The 25559-nt window shown below is 38.0% G+C and overlaps 2 protein-coding genes across 13 annotated transcripts in view; one reads left to right on the forward strand and one right to left on the reverse strand.

The window, feature by feature from the left end:
- ATP7A (ATPase copper transporting alpha) overlaps positions 1-25559 on the forward strand; it is a 137621-nt gene that overhangs the window by 50872 nt on the left and 61190 nt on the right. For all 12 annotated transcript variants that reach the window (XM_016943572.4, XM_016943571.3, XM_016943569.3 and 9 more), the window contains 2 exons: positions 8063-8203; positions 24649-25138. In XM_016943572.4, the coding sequence (XP_016799061.1) occupies positions 8084-8203; positions 24649-25138 (610 nt within the window). In that variant the 5' untranslated portion in view covers positions 8063-8083. The remainder of the gene's footprint in view (positions 1-8062; positions 8204-24648; positions 25139-25559) is intronic.
- PGAM4 (phosphoglycerate mutase family member 4) lies at positions 5309-6073 on the reverse strand. Its single transcript, NM_001009163.1, is given in 1 exon segment — positions 5309-6073. A coding segment is annotated over 1 exon segment (765 nt).

A 25559-nucleotide genomic window follows, 5' to 3' on the forward strand; every position in this document is an offset into this window, starting at 1 on the left:
GATAAATACTTTTGTCCTCAAATGATTATTTTAAAAAGTCTTTTTTTTTTTTGAGACAGGGTCTCATTCTGTCTCTCAGGCTGGAGTGCAGTGGTGCGATCTTGGCTCACTGCAATCTCTGCCTCCTGGGTTCAAGTGATTCTCCTGCCTCAGCCTCCCTAGTAGCTGGGATTACAGGCGTGTGCCACCATACCCGGCTAATTTTTTGTATTTTTAGTAGAGACAAGGTTTCACCATATTGACCAGGCTGGTCTCGAACTCCTGACCTCAAGTGATCCACCCGCCTTGGCCTCCCAAAGTGCTGGGATTACAGGCGTGAGCCACTGCACCCAGCTAAGAAGTCTTTATTTCAGAAAATGAAAGACTGTCTAGAAAGAACGAATTTTTTTTCCTATTTATTTCTATGGTTACTGCTTTTACACTTAATATTTTTTGTTTTCGGTATTTTTATATGTTTGATTGCTGCCTTTAAAGTGCCTTATCAGATTTATGGCTCTGTACTATGAATTTTGGAGCTTTACAAGTTATTTACATAACTCTAACTAAGTTACTTTGCTTCCAATACATCAAATTTAAATAACATGATTGTTTTTATATTATTTGACCTTAGTGACAATGTCCTATTTTGTTTGTTCTGTATCTTATGTCGCTTTTTGGTAGTTTGTATTATGTGTGAATGATTAAGCCAACTAATTCTGTACCATATATAACTTCTGGATATCTTTGATATGACATCTTAACTCTTTGTAGATATGGTGATGTGTACAGAATGATATTCTGAAGCTCCACAATGGTGCATTGAAAGGCTGCAGATGGATGGCCAAAGAATAGTTTTGTTTCGCATATTAGGTCTAGTTCTGGACTTTTTTTTTTATACTTTAAGTTCTGGGGTACATGTGCAGAACGTGCAGTTTTGTTACATAGGTATACACGTGCCATGGTGGTTTGCTGCACCCATCAACCCATCACCTACATTAGGTATTTCTCCTAATGTTATCCCTCGCCTAATCCCCACCCCCCGACAGGCCCCAGTGTGTGATGCTTCCCTCCTTATGTCTGTGTGTTCTCATTGTTCAAATCCCACTTACGAGTGAGAACATGCAGTGTTTGGTTTTCTGTTCATGTGATAGTTTGCTGAGAATTATTGTTTCCAGCTTCATCCATGTCCCTGCAAAGGACATGAACTCATCCTTTTTTATGGCTGCGGAGTATTCCATGGTGTATATGTGCCACATTTTCTTTATCCAGTCTGTTATTGATGGACATTTAGGTTGGTTCCAAGTCTTTGCTATTGTGAATAGTGCCTCAATAAACATACATGTGCATGTGTCTTTATAGTAGAATGATTTATAATCCTTCGGGTATATATCCTGTAATGGGATTACTGGGTCAAATGGTATTTCTAGTTCTAGATCCTTGAGGAATCATCACACTGTCTTCCACAATGGTTGAACTAATTTACACTCCCGCCAACAATGTAAAAGCACTGGACTTTTTTTTTTTAAGTTAAAAGATCACACACAGGGTGTGATTTCTATACCAAAGATATGCTTATTTCAGTATGAGGAAAAATATTTTTCTTACATGTCCTGAAAATTGCAATTTTAAAAATGTACAAAATAAATTTTTATTAAAAGCAAATTTTATTTCAAAAAAAAAAAAGAGTGAAAGACAACCAACTGGATAGGAGAAAGTATTTGAAAGTCATATATCTGATAAGGGATTAATATCCAAGAATATAAAGAACTCTTACAACTCAACAACAACAACAAAATAACCTTATTAAAAATTGGGTAGAGTGCTTGAATAGACAGTTCTTCAAAGATATACAAATACCCAATAAGCACATGAAAAGATGCTTGACATCATCAGTAATCAGAGAAATGTGAATCAAAACCACAATGAGATACCACTTCACACCTGCTAGGATGGGTAGAATAAAAAAGATAATAGGTATTGGAGGTGGAACAATTGGGGCCCTTATATACTGCTGATGGGAGTATAAATGGTACAGTCACTTTGGAAAACAGTCTGGCAGATCCTCAAACAATTAAACATAGAGTTATTATATGACCCAGCAAGTCTACTCTTAGGTATTACCAAAGAGAAATGAAAACACAAAAGTTTGTACATGAATGTTTATAGCAGCATTATTCATAATAGCCAAAAGATGGAAACAACCCAAATGTTCATCAACTGACAAATAGATAAATTATGGTGTATCTATGCAGTGGAATATTATTCAGCCATAAAAGGGAATGATGTACTGATATGTGCTGTAACATGGATGAACACTGAAAACATGCTACATGAAAGAAGTCAGTCACAAAAGACCACATATTACATGATTTCATTCATCTGAAATGTCCAGAAGAGGAAAATCTATACAAGCAAAGTAGATTAGTGGTTGCCCAGGACAGAAGGCTTAGGAGGTGATGACTGATAGGTAAGGGTTATGTTTTGTTGTTGTTGTTGTTTTTAGGTGATGAAAATGTTCTGAAATTGCCTGTGGTGATGGTTGCACATGTCTGTGAATATGCTAACAACTATTGAATTCTACACTTTAAATGTGTGAATTATATAATACGTGAACTACATCTCAAGAATGTTTTAAAACTGGTGTTGGGAAAACAGGACATCCACATGTAAAACAATGTATGTCGGATCCTTACCATACACCATGTACAACAATTAACTCAAAATGGATTAAAGACCTAAATATAAGAGCCAAAACTACAAAAACTCTTAGAAGAAAACATAGCAGTAAATGTTCGTAAGTTTGAATGTGGCAATGGTTTCTTAGATATGACACAAAAAACACAAAAGAAAAAAGATAAATTGGACTTCACAAATTAAAAGCTTTTGTGATTCAATGGACACCATCAAGAAAGTGAAAAGAATGGAATACCGATACATTTTACACATCAATGTACCTTGAAAACATTACGCTAAGTGAAAGAATCCAGACACACAAGGACACATATTGAATGAATCAATTTATATGAAATGGCCGTATAGGCAAATCCATAGAGATAGGAAATAAAATTAGTGTTTGCCAGGGGCTGTGAGTAGAGAGGAAATGGGGAGTGTTGCTAATGGACATGGGATTTCTTTTTGGAGTAATGAAAATGTTTTGCAACTACATAGTCATTATGGTTGCACATCCTTGTGAATGTACTAAAAAGTACTGAACTGGATACCTTAAAAGGCTGAATTTTTTTCATTTCTTCTAAAAAAAAACAGGATAGATGTGCAGAACGTGCAGGTTTGTTACATAGGTACATGTGTGCTATGGTGGTTTGCTGCATCTATTGACCCATCCTTTAAGTTTCCTCCCCTCACCCCTCACCCCCCAGCAGGCTCCGGTGTGTGATGTTCCCCTCCCTGTGTCCATGTGTTCTCATTGTTCAACTCCCATTTATGAACAAGAACATGCAGCATTTGGTTCTCTGTTCCTGTGTTAGTCTGCTGAGGATGATGGTTTCCAGCTTCATTCATATCCCTGCAAAGGACATGATCTCATTCCTTTGTATGACTGCATAGTATTCCATGGTGTATATGTACCACATTTTCTTTATCCAGTCTATCATTGATGGGCATTTGGGTTGGTTCCAAGTCTTTGCTATTGTAAATAGTGCTGCAGTAAACATACGTGTGCATGTGTCTTTATAGTAGAATGATTTATATTCCTCTGGGTATATACCCAGTAATGGGGTTGCTGGGTCAAATGGTATTTCTGGTTCTAGATCCTCGAGGAATCGCCATACTGTCTTCCACAATAGTTGAACTAATTCACATTCCCACCAACAGTGTAAAAGCGTTCCTATTTCCCCACAGCCTCACCAGCATCTATTGTTTCCTGACTTTTTAATAATTGCTATTCTGACTGGTGTGAGATGGTATCTCATTGTGGTTTTGATTTGCATTTCTCTGATGATCTGTGATGTTGAGCTTTTTTTCATATGTTTGTTGGCCACATAAATGTCTTCTTTTGAGAAATGTCTATTCATATCCTTTGCCCACTTTTTGATGAGGTTGTTTTTTTCTTGTAAATTGTTTAAGTTCCTTGTAGATTCTGGATATTAGACCTTTGTCAGATGGGTAGATTGCAAAATGTTTTCTCCCATTCTGTAGGTTAAAAGGCTGAATTTTATAGCATGTGAATTATATCCCAATTTAAAAAAGAATGCATATGTCTTAGTTCAGGCTTCCATAACATAATACCATAGACTGGGTGGTCTAATTGTTCAAAGCTCCACAGAAATTAGTTGGAGAAGTTACAAGAGTCCATTAATCATCTTGCTTTGTTAGTAGCAGCGGGCATGGTTCAGCATTTTCTGCTTAAGTTTCTCTGAGCTCACCAAAACTAAAATGATGTTGTAATACTTTTTTTTTTATTGCACATCACTCTTTTATTATACTGATCTGGTAAAAGGATTTAGTACAGTTATGCTCAGATGAACACTGGGCCCATGTGGCAGGGTCAAGCAACTAGAACATGATTCAGAAATCAGTGAAAGACACACTTGGACAGGACCAAGAGGCATTTCACTGCCATGAAACAAGGCAGGAAGGGATTCTAATACACACCCAGGAAGCACTGCTGCCCCTCAGAGGTCAAGGAGCTGATCCTATATTGGTATGAGGAATGGCTTATTTTCTGATGACCACATGTGGGACTATTTCAACCGCCACAAGAAACCCCAGAAGGGTTATTGTTTTGTATTATTAATATATACTATACTTTTTAAATAAAAGTAAATATAACACATAACGAAATTCAGGATTGATCCCAACCTAGAGCCAGATCCTCTGGGGTCAGGGAGGAAACAGTTGTCACATCACCATGCAGGTTACATTCATCTTCCACTGGAATGACTAGAGCCCCCAGGCAGTGGCCTGACTGCAGAAGAGCAGAGGACAGACTCTGCTCATGGGGACAGACAGGCTCTGTTGCTTCTCCTCATTGGTCATGGCTTAGCATGTTCCTCCCCAAAGTCCTTAGTAAACAAAGCACTCACAAAAACCCAAGTCACTACTTTTAAACTCTGTTGGATAAGGGGAGCTTTTCCACAGCTTAGACTGAGAACCTGTGCTCTAGAACTGCTATTCTGACTAGATTGTATGAAGGGAGTGGGTGCAGGCGACAAAATAGCTAAAATGAAAATGGGAGCCACTGGTCCCCATCTGCAGCTACAACTCAAGATGTCTACAGATGTGGTCAGTGTGACATGTGCAGGTGGGAGGGGCAGAGGGACAAGACCAGCAGGGAGGGTGCTCCTGGGGACAGTATCCTCCCCGCCGGCCTTCACTTCTTGGCCTTGCCCTGGGCAGCCACAGCTTCCATGGCTTTGCACACCGTCTCTTCATCCCCCAGAAACTGCATGGGCTTGATAGGCTTCAAGTTCTTGTCCAATTCATAGACAATGGGAATACCAGTCGGCAGGTTCAGCTCCATGATAGCCTCTTCAGAGAGACCCTCCACATGCTTGGCAATGCCCTGGAGGCTGTTGCCATGGGCTGCAATCAGTACACGTTTCCCCTCCTTGATCTGGGGAACTATTTCTTCATTCCAGAAGGGCAGAGCTCTGGCAATAGTATCCTTTGGACTCTCATAGGAGGGTAGCTGATCTTCTGTGAGGTCTGCATACCTGCGATCCTTACTGATGTTGCTGTAGAAAGGGTGGTCGGGCTCCATCGGAGGTGGTGGGACATCATAGGAGCGCCTCCAGATCTTCACCTGGGCCTCACCATGCTTTGCAGCAGTTTCTGCTTTATTGAGAGCGGTTAGACCCCCATAGTGCCGCTCATTGAGGCGCCAAGTCCTCACCACTGGCAGCCACATCTGATCAATGGCATCTAGCACTGTCCAGAGGGTCCGGATCACTCTCTTCTGCACTGAGGTGAGGCAGATGTCAAACTCATAGCCAGCATCTCGTAGCGCCTGCCCGCCGCGCTTCGCCTCCTCGTGGCCCGCCGGGCTCAGGTCGGCGTCGTACCAGCAGCTGAAGCGGTTCTCCAGGTTCCATGTGCTCTCGCCGTGCCGGATCAGCACCAGTTTGTAGGCGGCCATGGCGGTGGGCTGCAATACTTTTTATACCATTTGAAGTAAAAGGTACAAAAGGTTATACGCTGAAAATTCTTTTTCCCACCCGTATTCCCTAACCACTCATTTCCCCTCATCAGAGGAACCACTGTTTCCATGGGATATATTAGATTGATTTATATGAAATTGCCGGTGTTTGACTATGATGATTTCATGTGGTTCAGCCTAATATCAGTGAAAAAACAGAGTCCTATCTTCATGGAGTTTTTATTCTAGTGGGAAGTGTATTACTTAATTATTGCAGTGTAACAAATAACCCCAAAATTTAGTGGCTTAAAGCAACAAACATTTATTATCTCACATTTCCTATGACTCAATAATTTGGGAGCAGCTTAGATGGGTAGTTCTGGCTCAGGGTGTCTCATGAAGTTGTAGTCAATATGGTGTCTGGGGATGTAGTAGTTTAAAGGCTTAACTTAGGTCTGAAGGAGCAGTTTCCAAGGTGGTTCACTTACCTGGCTATTGGCGGGAGGCCTTAGGTCTTTGCTGGTTTTTGACATGAGGCCTCAGTTCCTCACCATATGAACCTCTCCATAAGGCTGCTTGTATGTCTTCATACTTGGTAGGTGGCTTCCCCCAGATTGCGTGATTCAGGAGAGAGGACAACAAGGAAAACACAATGCTTTTTTCTCCTCTTGCAATGTTTTTTATGACCTAGTCTTGGAAGTCACACCTTGTCACTTCCACCTTAGTCTATTCATTAGAAACAAGTCATTAGGCCAGGTGTGGTGGCTCATGCCTGTAATCCCAGCACTTTGGGAGGGCGAGGCGGGTGGATCACTTGAGGTCAGGTGTTCGAGACCAGCCTAGTCAACATGGTGAAACCTTGTCTCTACTTAAAATACAAAAAATTAGCCGGGTGTGGTGGCATGCGCCCGTAATCTCAGGTACTGGGGAGGCTGATGCAGGAGAATCACTTCAACCCGGGAGGCGGAAGTTGCAGTGAACTGAGATCGTGCCACAGCACTCCAGCCTGCGAGACAGAATTGAGTCTCAAAAAAAAAAACAAAACAAAAAACAAAAACCAAAACAACAACAACAACAAAAAACAAGAAACAAGTCATTAAGTTCAGGCCACACCGAAGGGGAAAGGATTAAATTCCACCTCTTGAAGGAAGGAGTAGCAAAGAATTTGTGGGCGTATTTTAAAACCACCACAGGAAGGCAGACAATAAGCAATAAACAGAATAAATCAGCAAATTATGGAGTATGTTAGAAGGTGGTAAGTTCTATGAAAACAAAAGAAAAAGCAGAGGTAAGGGGAATCAGAGTATGTTTGTGTGGAAGGGATGTAGGTTGCAGTTTTAAATAGGGTGGTCAGCATAGTCCTCATTAAGGTTAGATTTGAACAAAGACTTGGAGACAAAGAAGTTAGCCAAGCAGTTATCTGGAAGAAGAAAGTCCCAAAGCAAGAGAATAGCTAAAACGAAGGCCTTGAAGTAGGAGTCATCCTTGCATGCGTAACAGCCAGGAGGCCAGTATGACTGGCACAGAGAAGGGTTTGGTGAGTGGTAGAAGAGGAGGCCAGGTAAATTTGAGGGGGACAGGCATGGGAAATCATGTGGGACCTTGTTGGCTGTTGTAAGGATTTGAGGCATTTTTGATTAGTTCTTAATTTGTACTTACAAATGTTAAATGAGATTATGTATGGGAAACATTAGTAATCAGGAAAGCACTCTATGAAAGCTAGTTACTTGTATTAAAGTATTGAAATTTTTATTTTTAGTTAGCATATCCATAGAAACAACTTTCCTTTACTTCATCTAAGGTGATGAGAATTTTTTTTCTAAGCAGGAAGAATGCTTACCATATTTTATTACTAGCACATTTTAATTTTTTAAACATGACACTTGAGCATATATAAAATGTAGCATATTTTTAATTGGGGAGGTGGGGGAAAAGTTGAGGAAAGATTATTTGCATGGCTGAAATTAATGAATTTATTGTTTCTAACAGGAATGTAATGAGGAAATCAAAATGGATCCAAGTATGGGTGTGAATTCTGTTACCATTTCTGTTGAGGGTATGACTTGCAATTCCTGTGTTTGGACCATTGAGCAGCAGATTGGAAAAGTGAATGGTGTGCATCACATTAAGGTAAGTTACTCTTTGGAAACTGAAGTCAAATGCCATTGAAGAGAATTCTACTAGAAATTACTTCTAACAATGAGATAGAAGCAGACACACTGACACATTTGGCAATAAAAACTATTGTACTTCTCATCTTGAAGCTAAATAAGTTTTCTTTGACCCATTAATTCCTCTCATAAAGAAAAAAGATGTATTTTCAATTTAAAAACATCTGAACATGGAATCTTGATATTGTGGTTGTATATTTATAGATTTATATTTTATAAGTATATGAGTATTTATATACTGTTTATTACTCTGAATCTCATACTGAACTAAAATGTATGTTTTCAGGGGATGGGTTAGGGTTTTCTTTTTCTTTTATAACATGGTGATTATTTTGCAATTAAAACTTAAAGGGAAAATGTCTAGAGAATTACTAGTATACTTTGGTTTTTATTTTTAATTTTTTTTTCAGACAGGGTCTTGCTCTGTCACCCAGGCTGCATTGCAGTGGCAAAATCACAGCTCACTGCAGCCTAGATTTCCCAGGCTCAAGCAATCCTCCCATCTCGGCCTCCCAAGTACCTAGGACCACAGGCGTGCACCACCATGCTAGCTAATTTTTTTTTTTTTAAGATGGAGTTTTGCTCTTGCTGCCCAGGCTGGAGTACAGTGGCACGATCTCAGCTCACCACAACCTCCACCTCCCGGTTCAAGCAATTCTCCTGCCTCAGCCTTCCAAGTAGCTGGGATTACAGGCATGCGCCACCACTCCCAGCTAATTTTGTATTTTTAGTAGAGACAGGGTTTCTCCATGTTGGTCAGGCTGGTCTTGAACTCCTGACCTCAGGTGATCTGCCCACCTCAGCCTTCCAAACTGTTGGGATTACAGGCATGAGCCACTGTGCCCGGCTGCATGCCAGCTAATTTTTTAATTTATTTTTTGTAGCGATGGGGGTCTCACTATGTTGTCCAGGCTGATCTCAAACTCCTGGACTCAAGTGATCCTCCCACCTGCGCCTCCCAGAGTGCGGGGATTACAGGTGTGAGCCACCATGCCCAGCCAAAATTACTAGTACACCTTGTATGATATGCCTAAGGAAGACTCTATTATTGGTTTTTTGTTTGTTTGTTTTTCAGACTCTAGGGCTTTAAGTTGAAGACTCTATTGTTGTTTAACATTACTTGAGCATCAACAGCATTCTAGATATACTGTGGTTAAAGATGTAGTTCAGGTTATAAAAAAGCCTTCTGAATACTGCATGAAGTACCTGTGGTTATCATAAGAAACTTCATGCATATATGGCAGGGATTGGAAAATGATGATCTGCAGGCCAAACCCAGTTTGCCAACTGCTTTCATATGGCTCATAAGCTAAGAATGCCTTTTACATTTTTACACCATTGAAAAAAATTAAAAAAATATTTAGGAACTTATGAAAAGCACATGAAATTCAAATTTTTGTGTCTGTAAGTAAAGTTTTAGTAATATACAGTTTTATTAGAACACAGCCACACTCATTCATTTACGTATTGTGTACAGCCCTTTTTTCACTACAACAGAGTTGAATAGTTGTGACAGAGCCCATACGTGGTGTCCTCATTGGTAAGTGATACACTGCCAAATGATTTACCACAGTGGAAATACCATTTTATCTTCCCACCAGCAGTGTTTGTGTTCCACTTTGAAAGTGTTCCATTTTCTCCACATTCCCTCCAACAATTTGTATTGTCAGTCTTTTAAATTATAGACATTCTAATGGGTGTGTAATATTACATCACTAATTCTCATTTCCTTAATGGCTAATGATATTGAGCATCTTTTCATGTGTTTATTAGGCATTTGTATACCTTCTTTGGTGAAATGTGTGTTAAACCCTTTGGCCAAATTTTTAGTTGGGTTTTTTGTTTTGTTGTTATTGAATTTCTTCTTTTTCAAAATTGTTTTGGTTAGTCTAGGCCCTTTTACTTTCCATATAAATTTTAGAATCAGTTTATAAGTTTCTACAAAAATATCTGCTGGGATTTTCGTTGAGATTGTGTTGATTCTACAGATCCATTTGGACAGAAGTAACATCTTACCAATATTGAGTTTTCCAATCCATGCACATAGTATATGTCTATTTATGTTGGTATTCTTTGATTTCTTTTATCAGGAATCAATAGTTTTCAGCATGCAGTTTCTGTACATATTTTGTTAGATTTATATTTAAGTACTTTATGTTTTTGAATGCTGTTATAAATGGTACTGTTTTTAAATTTTAAATTTAAGTTTAATTTCAGGTGTTCATTATGAGGTTTTTGTATGTTGACTTTGTATCCTGGAACGTAGCTAAACTTGACTTATCAAACCTATTAGCTTTTTTGTACATTTCTTGGGATTTTCTATGTAATTATGTCATCAAGGTATATAGTTTTTTTTTTTTTAAGATAGTCTCACTCTGTGACCCAGGCTGGAGTACAGTGGCACAATGTTGGCTCACTGCAACCTCCACCTCCTGGGTTCAAGCAATTCTCATGCCTCAGTCACCCAAGTAGCTGGGATTACAGGCACATGCCACCACACCTGGCTAATTTTTGTATTTTTAGTAGAGTTGGGGTTTCGCCGTGTTGGCCAGGGTGGTCTTGAACTCCAGACCTTGAGTGATCCGTCCACCTCGGCCTCTTAAAGTGCTGGGATTGCAGGTGTGAGCCACTGCACCTGGCCACATAGTTTTATTTATTCCTTTGTAGTCTGTATATCTTTTTTTTTTCCCTTGTATTATCAAACCTTCATTACAATTTTGATTGGGAGTGGTGAGAGTGAACGATGGTTGGGGGAAACATTCAGTCATTTACAGTTAGCATTGTGTTAGTTGTAGAGTTTTGTAGATACTATTTATCAGATTAATTAAGTTATTTCTGTTACTAGTTTGCTGAGGGTTTTTTTAAACATCATGAATGGATGTTGAATTTCGTCAAGTGCTTTTTCTGCATATAGAGATGATCATATGGTTTTTCTCCTTTAGTCTGTTAAGATGGTGAATTACACTGATTGATTTTCAAATGTTGAGCCAGCCATGCATTCCCAGGGTAAGCCTCACTTGGTCAAAGAAGACTTACTTTCCATTAAAAATTTCAAACATACACAAAGGTGGAGAAACTATTTTTTTTTATTATACTTTAAGTTTTAGGGTACATGTGCACATTGTGCAGGTTAGTTACATATGTATACATGTGCCGTGCTGGTGCGCTGCACCCACTAACTCGTCATCTAGCAACTATTAATAGTACAAGAATCTACCCTATACCCATCACCTAGAAAAATCCTTGCTATTTATTTGCATGCCATTCTCATCAGTTGAATTTTATAATGTGTTTTGCTGATGATTCTAAGAGTTGGTCCAGGCCTTCCTGCCTATTGTATTCTGTTAAGGTAGATGTCTCTGACTAGTGGATTGGAACTTCCTAGTATATCTCCATACCAGTTGCCATTTCTAAGCCTTTTGGCCACCCCCTGCCACCACCCCTGCCCGCCCCTTTCCCTTGTCACTCTTCGCAATTCTCAGCACTAATTGTAGTGTATATAATTTCAGTACTCTTTCCTATGCTTTATTTAGTTTGTTTTTGAACATATTTTTTTCTCATTTCTCTCCAACTTGTATCTCAGGATCCAAAGAATTAACAATATCTCATGCCAAAAGCTTGAGGATTCCTACTGTATTGACAATAACATACAGAAGCTTTGCTTAAATATTATGCTTACTTTTTTTTTAATTTTTTTAAATTTTTTTTTAGATGGAATCTCACTCTGTCGCCCAGGCTGGAGTGCAGTGGTGCCATCTCAGCTCACTGCAACCTCTGGCTCCTGGGTTCAAGCAATTATCATGACTCAGCCTCCCAAGTAGCTGGGACTGCAGGTGCACGTCACCATTCCTGGGTAATTTTTTGTACTTTTAGTAGAAACGGGGTTTCACCATGTTGGCCAGGCTGGCCTGGAACTCCTGACCTCAGGTGATCCGCCCGCCTCGGCCTCCCACAGTATTGGGATTACAGGCATGAGCCACCACGCCCAGCCTGAATTGCTTACCCTTAAACATGTTTATTTTTACTGCCAGGCCTTAATGAGTCAGTAATGGATATGTCATTTTAGCTGAGTTGTATTCTCATTTGTGTAATATACTTATCATTTTAATGTTATTTTATCATTAAAACAACTTTATATTGGTGGTAATTCTATTTGCTGGAGGTTCTCTGTAATTTTGCTTTTATGCAATGTTCATTACAGTAATGGCGGGAAGTTAATGCCACTTTGGAATTTGATCAGCTTGCATCAATACCAGAATGGTTTTCCTATGACTAGTTGAGATCCACATGCAATACATTTTTTGACATACTACCAGGAGCAGATGTTAATATCACAATGAAAGCTTTGTCCAACTGGACATCAGATTTAGCACAAAATTCAAAATTAGGGACAAGATGGATTCTTTCTAATTATCAGAAGCTCATCATATTTTTAAGGGCGTGAATGATTACATTGGAACTAGAATATTTTGTGTCTCCAGATCAGATACTTGTGAGAGCTCTACTTTTTAACTATTCTTGATCTAAACATTAACTTTTACCATTTATTTTTCAGAGGTTTCAAAATGGTTTTGGCTCTTTAGTGAAATACAGAATTTATACTTTATCTCTGCAGTATTCTTACCTAAAATTCTGATTTATTATAAGATCTTGAGTAGATTGGTTTCAGTTTGCCTTGTTTTTATTACCCCAAATTGGCTAATTAGCCCATCATTACTGTCTATGAAGTCTGATACATTTCCTTAATTCAAGAGTCCTATGAAGTGTGGTGCTAATATGTGGACAATTCTTCTCTTCCTAATCTGAAACTGTAGGTGATTTTTTCCATGTCTAAGTTTTATAGTCATCTTGGCCAGAGAGTAAACTTTGGGTCCATATTACTATTTGTATGAGGGAAAAAGCAGTTTCTCGTTTGTTGACTCTACACTCTGATTAGCTAAGACTATGTTGATAGCTGTGGCTAGAAAAGTTTTATTTACATAGCATATATTCCTTCTCCTAAGTTTTCTGTACTGTTGACATCCATGTGACTACTTAGATATGAACTTTCCGTTTTCACATGCTCCAAAGGTAGATTTTTTTTTCTTGTATTCACCATCTACCTTGGCGTAATTCCAGTCTTAGAGGCTCCCACATTGCTTCTTCCCGGCAACATCCCCGAACAGGGATACGGTTGCCTTTAATGATCTTTGGGGAAAGAGCCAAGTTGGAAAAGCTGAGAGATGACAGGTAATTATTTTACGTATTTATCTTCAAAATATTCAAATTTATATAAAAATATTTTCCCCTAATCATGTCTATGCAAAAGTTAGGCATATTTTGCAGTTTGTTGATTAGTAAAGAGAATAGTAAAAGTAGCTCTGCAAACTCAATGCTAATGCTTTAAAAATGAGTTGCTTAATTTCATTGAGTAATAAGTATGACACATGAATTTGATTTATCCTCAGATGAAACTAATTAAACCTCCTCCACTTGATCTAAGGTGGGGCTGGTGTTGAGGGCCAGAACAGAAGCTGAACCTTACTAATTATATAGTAGTGTCTGTGCTAATTGCAGTAAAGCTGTTTTAACCATTTGGAAACTAGTTCATGTAATTTTTTGCCAAATGACTTAGGTACTTATTGTCCACTGACAGCTAAAGTATTTTCCAAAACCCTCAACTCTCTGTCTAGCAAACTATTGTAGGTGAATATTTGTCTCTGCCAACATATCCATGTATAACTATAAAACTAGATTCTGCTTTGATATTTGCAAATACATTCTTGCTTCCCAAAACAGCCTGTTTGCATCACACTCATATGTAAGATGGCTATTTCCGCTGCATCTTCCCAAAGTTCACCACTGCTTAATAAGGTCTGTTTAAGGTCAAACAAATGCAATTGAATTTTGATTACACTGAAAATGAAGAATAGCAGCAATATAATGTGAAAGCACTTTGTGTTGTCAACAGTGATTTATACAAATTCCAGTGACAGATACTCAAGACTACTTTCCAGGGCAAATTCATAATTTGATTGCTAAAAATAAAAGAAAACACACTTGTTCTGCCTTTTTCAGCTCTGCTTCTCCTCTTTCAGTCAAAAGCCCTTATGTTAGTAACCTTTATTCTTTTTTAAAAAAATATTTTACTAAGTGTGAAGTGTTCTGGGGCCAGAGACAGATTTTCTGTGAAGTTAATGAAGCTTAAGTTTCAGAGCTCCTCATTTGCAGTGACCTTCTTCTAAGACTCTGGAAGGAGTATCAGCAATGTGTTTATATGGTCATGTGTTTTTGTACAATTTGAAAAATTAAAAAAAATTTAACCACAACCCTTCAAGGCCATTGTCCATTTCTACTTCAATGACTCTTCTGTTAGACCTCCCCTTTGTGTTAGTGTGATATTGGAATGGCCATGAGCTTTTTGGGGATGTGACTAAGGGGAGGTTGAGTTGGGGATATGTTTAGTTTGGGGTTAGTAGGCTATTTGGCTATAGGTGGTTCTTTGTCACTTCTGTGTATAGTGGAGTTTTTGCTAGGAATTCTGATATAGGGATGGCTTCTTGGAACACCCCTACTACTCATGGGGCCAACTCACTAAGCATCATGACATGAAGATGCGGGGCTCAGTGTAAAACTGGTAAATGAATGTTACCAGTTCAAAGAATATGTAAGATTAGTCACTTCACAAGTAAATTTGAAATGCCCTGAAATCTTACAGCTCATATATGAAAGAAACTCAACAGTTTTCTCAAATTTGACAGTAGCTTTAAAAATGTATCAATGCCTAGTTGTTATGTTGAAAGGAACTTTTCTAAACTATCATTAATTTTAAAAATTTTTATCTAGAGAAAAGACTGAACTATTTTTATTTTCTTTATATACAAGTGATTTTATAAAGTCGTCAAATGAAGCACTAAAGAATATACAGCCAAAAACATAGGAAAAGAAACTATCAGAGAGGTATATCAGGCATTATTAATAAAAATGTTATTGTTATGGATTTTTATGATATTTGTTAGCTTTAAAAATTTATAACTTGTGATTTAAATTTTTTTAAATTTTATTTTGAGACGGAATCTTGCTCTGTCATCTGTACTGGAATGCGATGGTGGGATCTCGGCTCACTGCAACCTTCGCCTCCTGGGTTCAAGTGATTCTCCTGTCTCAGCCTCCCGAGTAGCTGGCATTACAGGCACGTGGCATCATGCCCAGCTAATTTTTGTATTTTTAGTAGAGACAGGGTTTCACCATGTTGGCCAGGCTAGTTTCAAACTCCTGACCTCAGATGATCCGCCCCCCTTCACCTTCCAAAGTGCTGGGATTACAGGTGTGAGCCACTGCACCTGGCCATATAACTTATGATTTTTGTTATGCGCTCAGAATATTTTCTTTTGTACAAAATTTTGTGTTTATGGTTTTGTATTCTTTTTTTTAAAGAAGGCCCTTCAAATTGTTTAAGTTTCAGACACTACAAAGTGTGAATTCACCTCTTTCTAGACATCATATAGAAAGCTGTCTTTGCCCAAACATAATTTATAGTCAGAATGTAGTTCAACATGATCATACATAAATATGGATTACTTTTTAAAGAATGTTAAAGCTTAAAATTTCTGCAAATAATTAATGGGAACTAGGCTTAATACCTGGGTGACAGAATAATCTGTACAACAAACCCCTATGACACAAGTTTACCTATATCACAAACCTGCACATATACCCCTGAACTTAAAAGAAAAGTTAAAAAAGAAATGTACACAAAAAATAATATTTCTGAATCATAACTTCTAGGATTATAATTAAGCCTCAGGTGCAGTTAATTTAGAAATCAGATTTGGGGAGAAGAGTGTTTCAACTAAGTCAAGGAGCTCTTGGTAGTGTTTGGAATGAAGTAGTATAATTGTGATATTAAATTGAGTAAAGTTGTTTTATTGGAAAATGCAACAGCAGAACAGATTAATTAACAGAATTCAAAAAGAGTGAATAGTCAGGAAATCTCTAATTTTGGAATAAATAGAATATGACTATTTGCCTTTGCAACTTTAGAATTTAAATGCATTTTGGGAATTGTGTCCTAAGTTATACAGTAAATAAATGTAATTTTCTTGTTTGTCCTGCCAGTGTTAAGACTGTAGACTTTAAAGGGATTAACCTGAAGTTTAATTTAATCACCCTGGTGGTCTGTTCAAAGGAAAAGTAAAATAGGCAGATAATGTGAAGATCTTTCTCCGGGGTTGTTTGGCCTTTTTGAAAGTGGAAGTATAAAAACAAATTTAATTAGATATAAGTACTGAATGATTCCAAAGGTTAATGCCTTATTAACAAATTAGTTTGTCCCTGAAACTTACAACACTAACTTTTTGAGTGCTTTTCCTCTTTAATTAGATAAAGGCTATAGTCCATTCTCTTAATATAGACTATCCTTTAGAAAAATGACCACATCACGGATCACGAGGTCAGGAGTTCGAGACCAGCCTGACCAACATGGTGAAACCCTGTCTGTACTTGAAATACAAAAATTAGTTGGGCGTGGTGTCGCGCGCCTGTAATCCCAGCTACTCAAGAGGCCAAGGCAGAATTGCTTGAACCCTGGAGGTGGAGGTTGCAGTGAGCCGAGTTCATGCCACTGCACTCCAGCCTGGGCAACAGAGCGAGACTCCAACTCAAAAAGTAAATAAATAAAATAAAATAAAAATGACCACATCAATGCTAGCAGTTACTAAATTCCTCCTTTGGATCAATAAATACATTCCTTACTCCCCTTACAATTAATTGGTGTTTTTATTATTGAAAAAGTAACACATACACAGAGTAAAATTCCTCTCCCAAGGAAAACCAGTTGTCCTATGTATATGTATCCTTCCAGAAAGACTATTAATATAAAACTTTTTTTTTATTATTTTTTGAGATGGAGTCTCGCTCTTGTCACCCAGGCTGGAGTGCAGTGGTGCGATCTCGGCTCACTGCAACCTCCGCCACCCGGGTTCAACTGATTCTCCTGCCTCAGCCTCCTGAGTAGCTGGGATTACAGGTGCCTGTCACCATGCCTGGCTAATTTTTGTACTTTTAGTAGAGACAAGTTTTGCCATGTTGGCCAGGCTGGTCTCGAACTCCTGAACTCAGGTGATCTGCCTGCCTCGGCCTTCCGAAGTGCTGGGCTTACAGGCATGAGCCACCGTGCCCAGCCAAAGCTATTTACATGTACATAAGTATATATACTTGATGTGTGTGTGTCCACTTTTTCTAAAAATGGAAGCATACTATGCACATCATTCTGCACCTTGCTTTTTTTTAAATTAGCAAATATATCTTAGATATTGTTCCACATCAATATACAGAGCCCCATCTAATATTTTTCTTTCTATATGGGACTCTTTTTTTGGCTTCTTAGCTTTTTCTGGCAAATGACAGTGCATTGAATATTCTGTTTTTCAAACGTGCTCTGTCACCAATATTATATTAGAGTAACATAGGCATTTTTATTATTATAAATTAGTAGGTAATAATCATTTATCCATGAAGATGTCGAGTCAGCTTCAAAGAGGATTAGGTTTCTGATTTAGCTGAACTCTATTCTGAGGACCAAAGGAAGGTCAAATCCAAGATAAAAAATTTAGCAGTGAAGGAATGGTGTAAAGAGGGACTTTCACTATTTCTTTTGTATATTTTTGTGTTTAAATTTTTATAGCGAACAGTCATACATTTGTCATATAATGTTCGAAGCAAAGTGAAAATACATTAGAAATGGCCAGGCATAGTGGTTCATGCTGTAATCCCAGTACTTTGGGAGGCCAAGGTGGGAGGATTGCTTGAGACCAGGAGTTTGAGAACAGCTTGGGCAACATAGCAAGACCTTGTCTTTTAAAAAGAAAGAGAGAAAGAGAGAGAGAGAGAATGAGAATATATTAGAAATGAGAATGCTGACAAAGTACTCAGTTTAAAGATAGTTTAGTTCATGAAAAACAATGCTACAATGTAATAAAAACTAACAGAATGTCTGCATCTTTTTCATCTTAAAATATTTGATTTTTGAATTTTTAGATTGATTTTGGACTATTATTTAGTGTCTAAGGATTGTCTTTTTCTAGTTTATAATCTGATATAATAGTTTTAAAGTGGTAACCTTTATTTAGGTTACTCAAATAGGATAAATGTTCATGGAGCTTGATGGCTTCCTCTTACAATATTTTAATTTTCAATATTCTATATTGAAGCATCAAATAGAGTGTTACCCTATTAATGTAAATACATTATATTTTTCAGCAAACCATAATGGAATTTGTATTGAGACTGTATGTATTATAAGTGATGGTCTTTTTGTATATTATAAATAATTTTTAGTTGATTCAAAAATATATTATGGGTGGTGAATCAAACATATTAGAAATTCAGGATAATTGATTAATCATGTCACTTTTCTGACTTCAGTCTCCACATCTGTAAAATAACAGAATCCTTTCAAGCTGTGAAAAATCTCTTATAACCTTTATGTTGAGTTGTTATATGAAAATGTAAGAAAGTAAGCTTTAAACTATCTGAAGATTCCCACACTGAGCAGCATGCTAACCTGAATTTATTATGATCATATATAAATTGATTCCTGGGGGATAAAAAGGAATTTCAATGTGCTAAAACTTGAGCTAAGTTATTTTCCCATAGTGACTTTTAAAAATGTGGAAATATTAGAATGTTCTGATTGTCAGTTCTGTTAAAAACTCAAATGTGTTTTAAAATCATTTCAAATTTAAACTAGCATGGGAGAATATGTGAAATGTGAGAGGAAAAAACAAACAATTAAAATTTGGTTCAAACACTAGAAATATTGTATACTTTTCAGATTATTTATAAGCCATAAATTGCTCAAATCATAGGCATAGAATTTTAGTTTTCCAAGGAAATTGTAGATTATTTAGCATAATCATTTATAGACGTAAAGAGTGTAGACTTTGGAGTTACATACACCTGCATTTGAATCCTAGCTCTTTCATTTTCTTGTTGGGTTCCTTGGGCAATTTATTCAATTTCCTGGCCTTCATATAGGAACCTGGATCACCTTTGTCTTAGTCTGTTCAGGCAGCTATAAGAAAATACCATAAAGTGGGTGGCTTATAAACAACAGAAATGTATTTCTCACAATTCTGGAAGCTGGGAAGTCCAAAATCAAGGTGCTGGCAAATTTGATGTCTGGTGAGGATTGACTTCCTGGTTCATGTATTGTGCCTTCTCCCTGTGTCCTCACATGGTGGAAGGGACAGGGTAGCTCTCTGGGACCTCTTTTATAAGGGCACAAATCCCAATCTTGAGGACTCTGTCTTCATTACCTAATCACCTCTCAAAGGCTCCCTGCCAATATTATCACCTTGGGAATTAGCATTTCAACATATGAATTTTTGAGGGACCTTTCCCTATCAAATAAGAAAGAATACAGAAGAGAAAACATGTACTGATGACAACCTAAGAAGTGGTAGTAACATAGTTTTTTAGCTTATATAGAAAGTTAGAACTGAAAAGATTATTTTATCTAGTCTCTCAGGAAACTGAAGCCCTCAGAGTTAGGGTGATTTGTTTAAGGTTCTAGCTTTCATATTGCCTAAGAATAGAAGATGCAGTCTTTGTGGGTTTATGCAAATTATACAGAAATCATATGCAAATAAAGTATACTGTGCCTGAATTTCATGTTTGACATTTCAAGAGACACAGAACACCACAAAAATTAAAAGAATCGATCTTTACAATCTCTGTGACAGTCAGCACTCCACACCACCATTAATACTATGAAGGCCACAGAGTACGTTTGGTATATTTTCCTTTTTTCTCTCCCACTACTGCCTTCATCAAAATACAGTGAATAGTCCTCCATCTTCAGTCTTTCCTATGAGCTATATTTATAATTTGTAGGCTGTTACATTTATTTTCAGAGGAACTTTTTTTTTTTCCGAGACGGAGTTTCACTCTCTTGTCCAGGCTGGAGTGCAGTGGCACGACCTCCGCCTCCCGGGTTCAAGCGATTCTTGTGCCTCAGCCTCTTGAGTAGCTGGGATTACAGGCGCCCGCCACCATGCCCAGATAATTTTTACATTTTTAGTAGAGACGGGGTTTCACCATGTTGGCCAGGCTGGTCTCGAACTCCTGGCCTTAAGTGATACACCCACCTCGGCCTCCCAAAGTGCTGGGATTACAGGCATGAGCCCCCACTCCGGCCCAGAGGAACGATTGATATAATGGAAAAATAGTTCCTCTGAAAATAAAAATAACAACATTGGTTCCTAATAAAAGATTAAGAGAAAAAGACAAGCTGTCGAAATATTGGAGCAATGTGGGGAATGAGGAAGGTGGGGTAGGGCAGAGAAGGGAGGTTATTTTTGGAGCAGGGGTTGGGGTTAGAGGACATATGAAAGGAGAGCAGCACAGACCCGGAATCAGACTGCCGCCAGCAGTTTCCAGCTCTATGGAGTCTGCCTGGTTTTGCTCATCACTGTATCTCTAGCAGCTAGCATAGTGCCGGGCACATAATGGACATTCAGTAAATATTTGTTGAATACATAAGTACCTTTTTTTTTTTTTTTGAGGCGAAGTCTTGTTTTGCCGCCCAGCCTGGAGTGCAGTGGTGCAATGTCGGCTCACTGCAACCTCCACCTCCCAAGGTTCTTCAAGTGATTCTTCAAGTGGTTCTTCAAGTGATTCTCCTGCCTCAGCCTCCCGAGTAGCTGGGATTACAGGCACCCACCACCACGCCCAGCTAATTTTTGTATTTTTGGTAGAGACGGGTTTCCCTGCATTGGCTAGGCTGGCCTCAAACTGTGACCTCAAGTGATCCGCACACCTCAGCCTCCCAAAGTGCTGGGATTACAGGTGTGAGCCACCACGCCCAGCCAATAAGTACCATTTTGACTTCCTGCCCAAAGATTTAGCACCCAGAGCTGTACTGTGAATTTGTTTCCTTTGAGACCTTAGGTTTGAAAAGTCTCTTTGCTATCTAACATTCAGAGGAAAAGTTGAGTGCTGTTACCCCAAAGAGGGATACTTTTGTTTGTGCCGAGTGTGGTTGGTCAGCTTTTAAAACAGAAATAGAATTTACTAAAGGAAGTGTTTTCTCATCTGCAGCATGCAAATAGCGTAGGGTACTTTGACTTCTCTTTTGTGTAGTATTTTATGCATAGTTTTCTTATGCCTTTTATAAATAAAAGATAGGCTAAAGCAGTTAGAAAGTATAGCAAACCATCCAGTGACAAAGTGATTTTTTTTTTTGAGACAGTGTCACTCTGCCACCCAGGCTGGAGTGCAGTGGCACGACTTTGGCTCACTGCAGCCTTGACCTTCAGGCTCAGGCAATCCTCCCACCTCAGCCCCTTGAGCAGCTGGGACTACAGGAGTGTGTCACCATGCCTGGGTAATTTTTGTATTTTTTGTAGAGACAGGGTTCCACCATGTTGCCCAGACTGGTCTGGAATTCCTGAGCTCAAGCTATCTGCCCAACCACCTCGGCATCCCAAAGTGCTAGGATTACAGGCGTGTGCCACCTGGCCTGAGGAAGTGATTTTTGCTTTTAAAATGACAACAATTTCTGATTGGCTATGTTGGTAAATTGACATTTTTTGGGGGGGGTGGGTGCGGGGGAACCAGGTCTTGTTTAAGATGTACCAGATACAACGTATTTAAAGGGCAAGAATCCTTTACTTTGGTACTTTATCAGAAAAAGTATAGTAGTACCTAGAGCAATACCACCCAAGAATGGTCTGTGATGATGGAAATACTGTGTATCCGCCCTGTCTGGTAGGGCTAACCACATTGGCCAATGAACACTTGAAATGTGGCTAGTGCAACCAAGGAACTGAATTTTTAATCTTATTTAATAGTTTTTTTTGTTTTAAAAAATAATCATCTAGTAAAATAGACTTTTTTTGGGTATATAGTTCTATGAAATTTTTTTTTAGTTTTGTGAATGTTAACACATGTATAGATTTGTTTAACACCAACACAACCAGGACATAGCGCAGCCCTGTTACCCCTAAAAAACTCCCTCTTGCTACCATTTTCCCTACCTCTAACCCCTGGAAACCACTGTTCTGTTCTCCATCTTCCCCTTTAGTTGGAAAGTTTAAATTATTTACAGTCATTTTCTTAACCCTAAAATCACCCCAGGGGAGGGAAATTAAAGTTTAAAAGAGGCCTTCTTTAAAAACACAAGGACACAAAAGCCTTCATTTGATGGTGGCTACTGTTATATTGCATGTCTTTCAATACTATATGTCTCAACTATATGTGGTTTGACTATTCTGCATTTTTTTTTCATGGAAAATGTTATATAGTATTATCCAAAACCAAATATAATTTATTTCCCCACTTCTGTTTTGGATCATTTATGCTAGTGATTTCCTCCATCCCTAAGAACCAGCTAGCCAACTAGAATTATCAGACTCTTAGAAACTTTCCATGCCATGGGTACATTTCACATTTTCACCCAAATACACAGTCATCAATTATCAAGCTAAAGGAAGAAATAAAAATATGTTCATTAAAATAAGTGAAAGATTTAACTATTGTAGACAATTTAAAGAGAGATTTTCTATGCTGAATTACTTTTAATTATAATTTTGAGTTTTTATTTTATAGAGCAAAGCTTTTCACTAGAAACTAATAACACCTATATTTAACTGCTTTTTGAATATTAATATCCTACAGCCATCTCAAAAATCAATAGGTCCAGCACTGAATTTATCATCTCTCCTTTCCCTCCACTTTAACCTCTTAATTTCCTCCTGATTTCCTCCTCTCTTTCTGATATCAGTTAATGACGCCACCATCTATCTATCCACTGGCCCAAGCCAGATACCTTTAAGTCATCCTAGTCGTCTCCTTTATCCTATACATCTTGTTAGGAGGCCCTACCCTCCTGAATGTATCTTGGAGCTGCCTCTTTTATCTTTGCCCCCAGTATTCATGTCTTAATTCAGACTCTCTATTGCACTACTTTTGCAATTGCAGTAGCCTCCCAGCTGATAGTCCTCCCTCCTGTATCACTCCACCCTACTACACTATCATCTTCCACACTGCCTCCAGAATGATCCTTCTCTAAAATGAAAATCTAATCACATAATTCTCTGCTTAACTTTTCCATGGCTTCCTATTACCTATAGGATAAATCGCAACCATTATTGGCATATAGAACCCCATAATAGAGCAGTTGCCTAATTTTCAAGCCTCTTATCTTTCTCTACTTTTTTGTTTCCATTCATCTGGAATTCTCTGCCTCATATATCCTTGCTGATTCCTGTTTGTCCTTTAACATTCAGGTATTATCTCTCCTAAGAATACTTTTCTGACCCATATTCCCAGGGATGAATGGGTATCCCTTTTCTGTATTCTCTGTCCTATTGTTCCTGTGACATGTTCAGCTTTGTATCCTGAGAATCCCAGTTCCTGACGCACATAATAAGTGCTCAATAAATATTAGTTGCTCAATGTTTAATTTTATGTAATTCACTGCTGTTACGAAGAACTTTCCTATTTACTCGTATGATCCTTATAATAGCCCTGGAAGATAATAGGGCATATTTTCTCATTTTTCAGATGGTAGAACTAATGGGTGTGGTTAGCTAATAAGTGGAGAATTGATGCTGGAACTTAAATCTTCTGACTCCCAACCCAGTATTTGTGTGTGTGTGTGTGTGTGTCTTCATCATGAATCTTTGTAAGATGTCAGCCAAAGAGATGCAATCATGACAGTAGTTAAATTATATGCAGTAACTAAGCTACAAGAATATAATCACTGTTTTATAATCTAATTGGGCAAAACAATAAAGATGTTCTTATTTTGAACAAAATTAATAGTATGCTCTAGTGACTTAGGGGGATATAGGAGTATATGCTATAAAATCCTATGAATACTGCCTTCACTCATAAACCGGCAGGCTTATACTTTTCTTGCCAACAAAGTTATCCTAATTGAACATTATTTTTATTTTTTTAAATTGACATATAATAGTTATACATATTTTTAGGAAATTGAACATTTTAAAAGATTAAACTTCATATTACCTTTTATTTTTCTGTAGCTGATCCTGTTTCATGTATAACCTTTTCAGTTGGTAGAGTGTGAAGTGTTGGAGTAATTTATGAAAGGAATGGAAGGAAAGAGTAGTTTGTACTCTGTTGTGAAATTCTTGGGTGTGTTTGTCAATATACATGTTTTAAATGCCTGATAGGTACCACAGTCACGTATGTCTGCATATATAACTTTACCATTCTTGTAGGTACACAAGACATTTTATGTTTCTTTCTAACAAGAAGAGTAAAAATGAAAACTAATAGGGAAACTCCATTAGATTGAGTTGTCTCACTCTTCTTGAATGTGGTGTGATGATTATTATTTTAAATCCTGTGTGATAGAATTTAATTAAACTGACTTTTGGAATTTCCTTCCAAAAGGTATCACTGGAAGAAAAAAATGCAACTATTATTTATGACCCTAAACTACAGACTCCAAAGACCCTACAGGAAGCTATTGATGACATGGGCTTTGATGCTGTTATCCATAATCCTGACCCTCTCCCTGTTTTAACTGACACCTTGTTTCTGACTGTTACGGCGTCACTGACTTTGCCGTGGGACCATATCCAAAGCACATTGCTCAAGACCAAGGGTGTGACAGACATTAAAATTTACCCTCAGAAAAGAACTGTAGCAGTGACAATAATCCCTTCTATAGTGAATGCCAATCAGATAAAAGAGCTGGTTCCAGAACTCAGTTTAGATACTGGGACACTGGAGAAAAAGTCAGGAGCTTGTGAAGATCATAGTATGGCTCAAGCTGGTGAAGTCGTGCTGAAGATGAAAGTGGAAGGGATGACCTGCCATTCATGTACTAGCACTATTGAAGGAAAAATTGGGAAACTGCAAGGTGTTCAGCGAATTAAAGGTAATGTGTCTGGTGTTGATTGTTTTGTAAGGCTTAGGTGTCTGTTTTGATCTTTTAACTTTTTGCTTTCTTCTTAAGCATGTGTTTTGAATCCATGAGACTAGAGTGCTTGCTGTATCATTGAGGTACAGCATATTCCCAGGATTAAAAGTTAATGATTATAATTAAAGGTTACATAAACCTTGAACTGAAGAAAAGGCAGCTGGGTTGGCAATTCATGGAATTCAGGGTTCTTAACACAACATGACTAGGGTACTCTTTACCTCTAATATATTTTACTTAGGCATGGAGAAACTTGGAGACCATAGCTACAGTGGTCATATCTCTTACTTGTTTCTAGTCTATGCCAATAACATTTTCTGAAAAGAAAAAAAATTAAGAAAATATGATGACAAGAATGAGAGAGAAACAATTATTTGTG

Source organism: Pan troglodytes, chromosome X (genome assembly GCF_028858775.2).
Source record: "Pan troglodytes isolate AG18354 chromosome X, NHGRI_mPanTro3-v2.0_pri, whole genome shotgun sequence".
Classification (NCBI taxonomy): Eukaryota; Metazoa; Chordata; class Mammalia; order Primates; family Hominidae; genus Pan; species Pan troglodytes.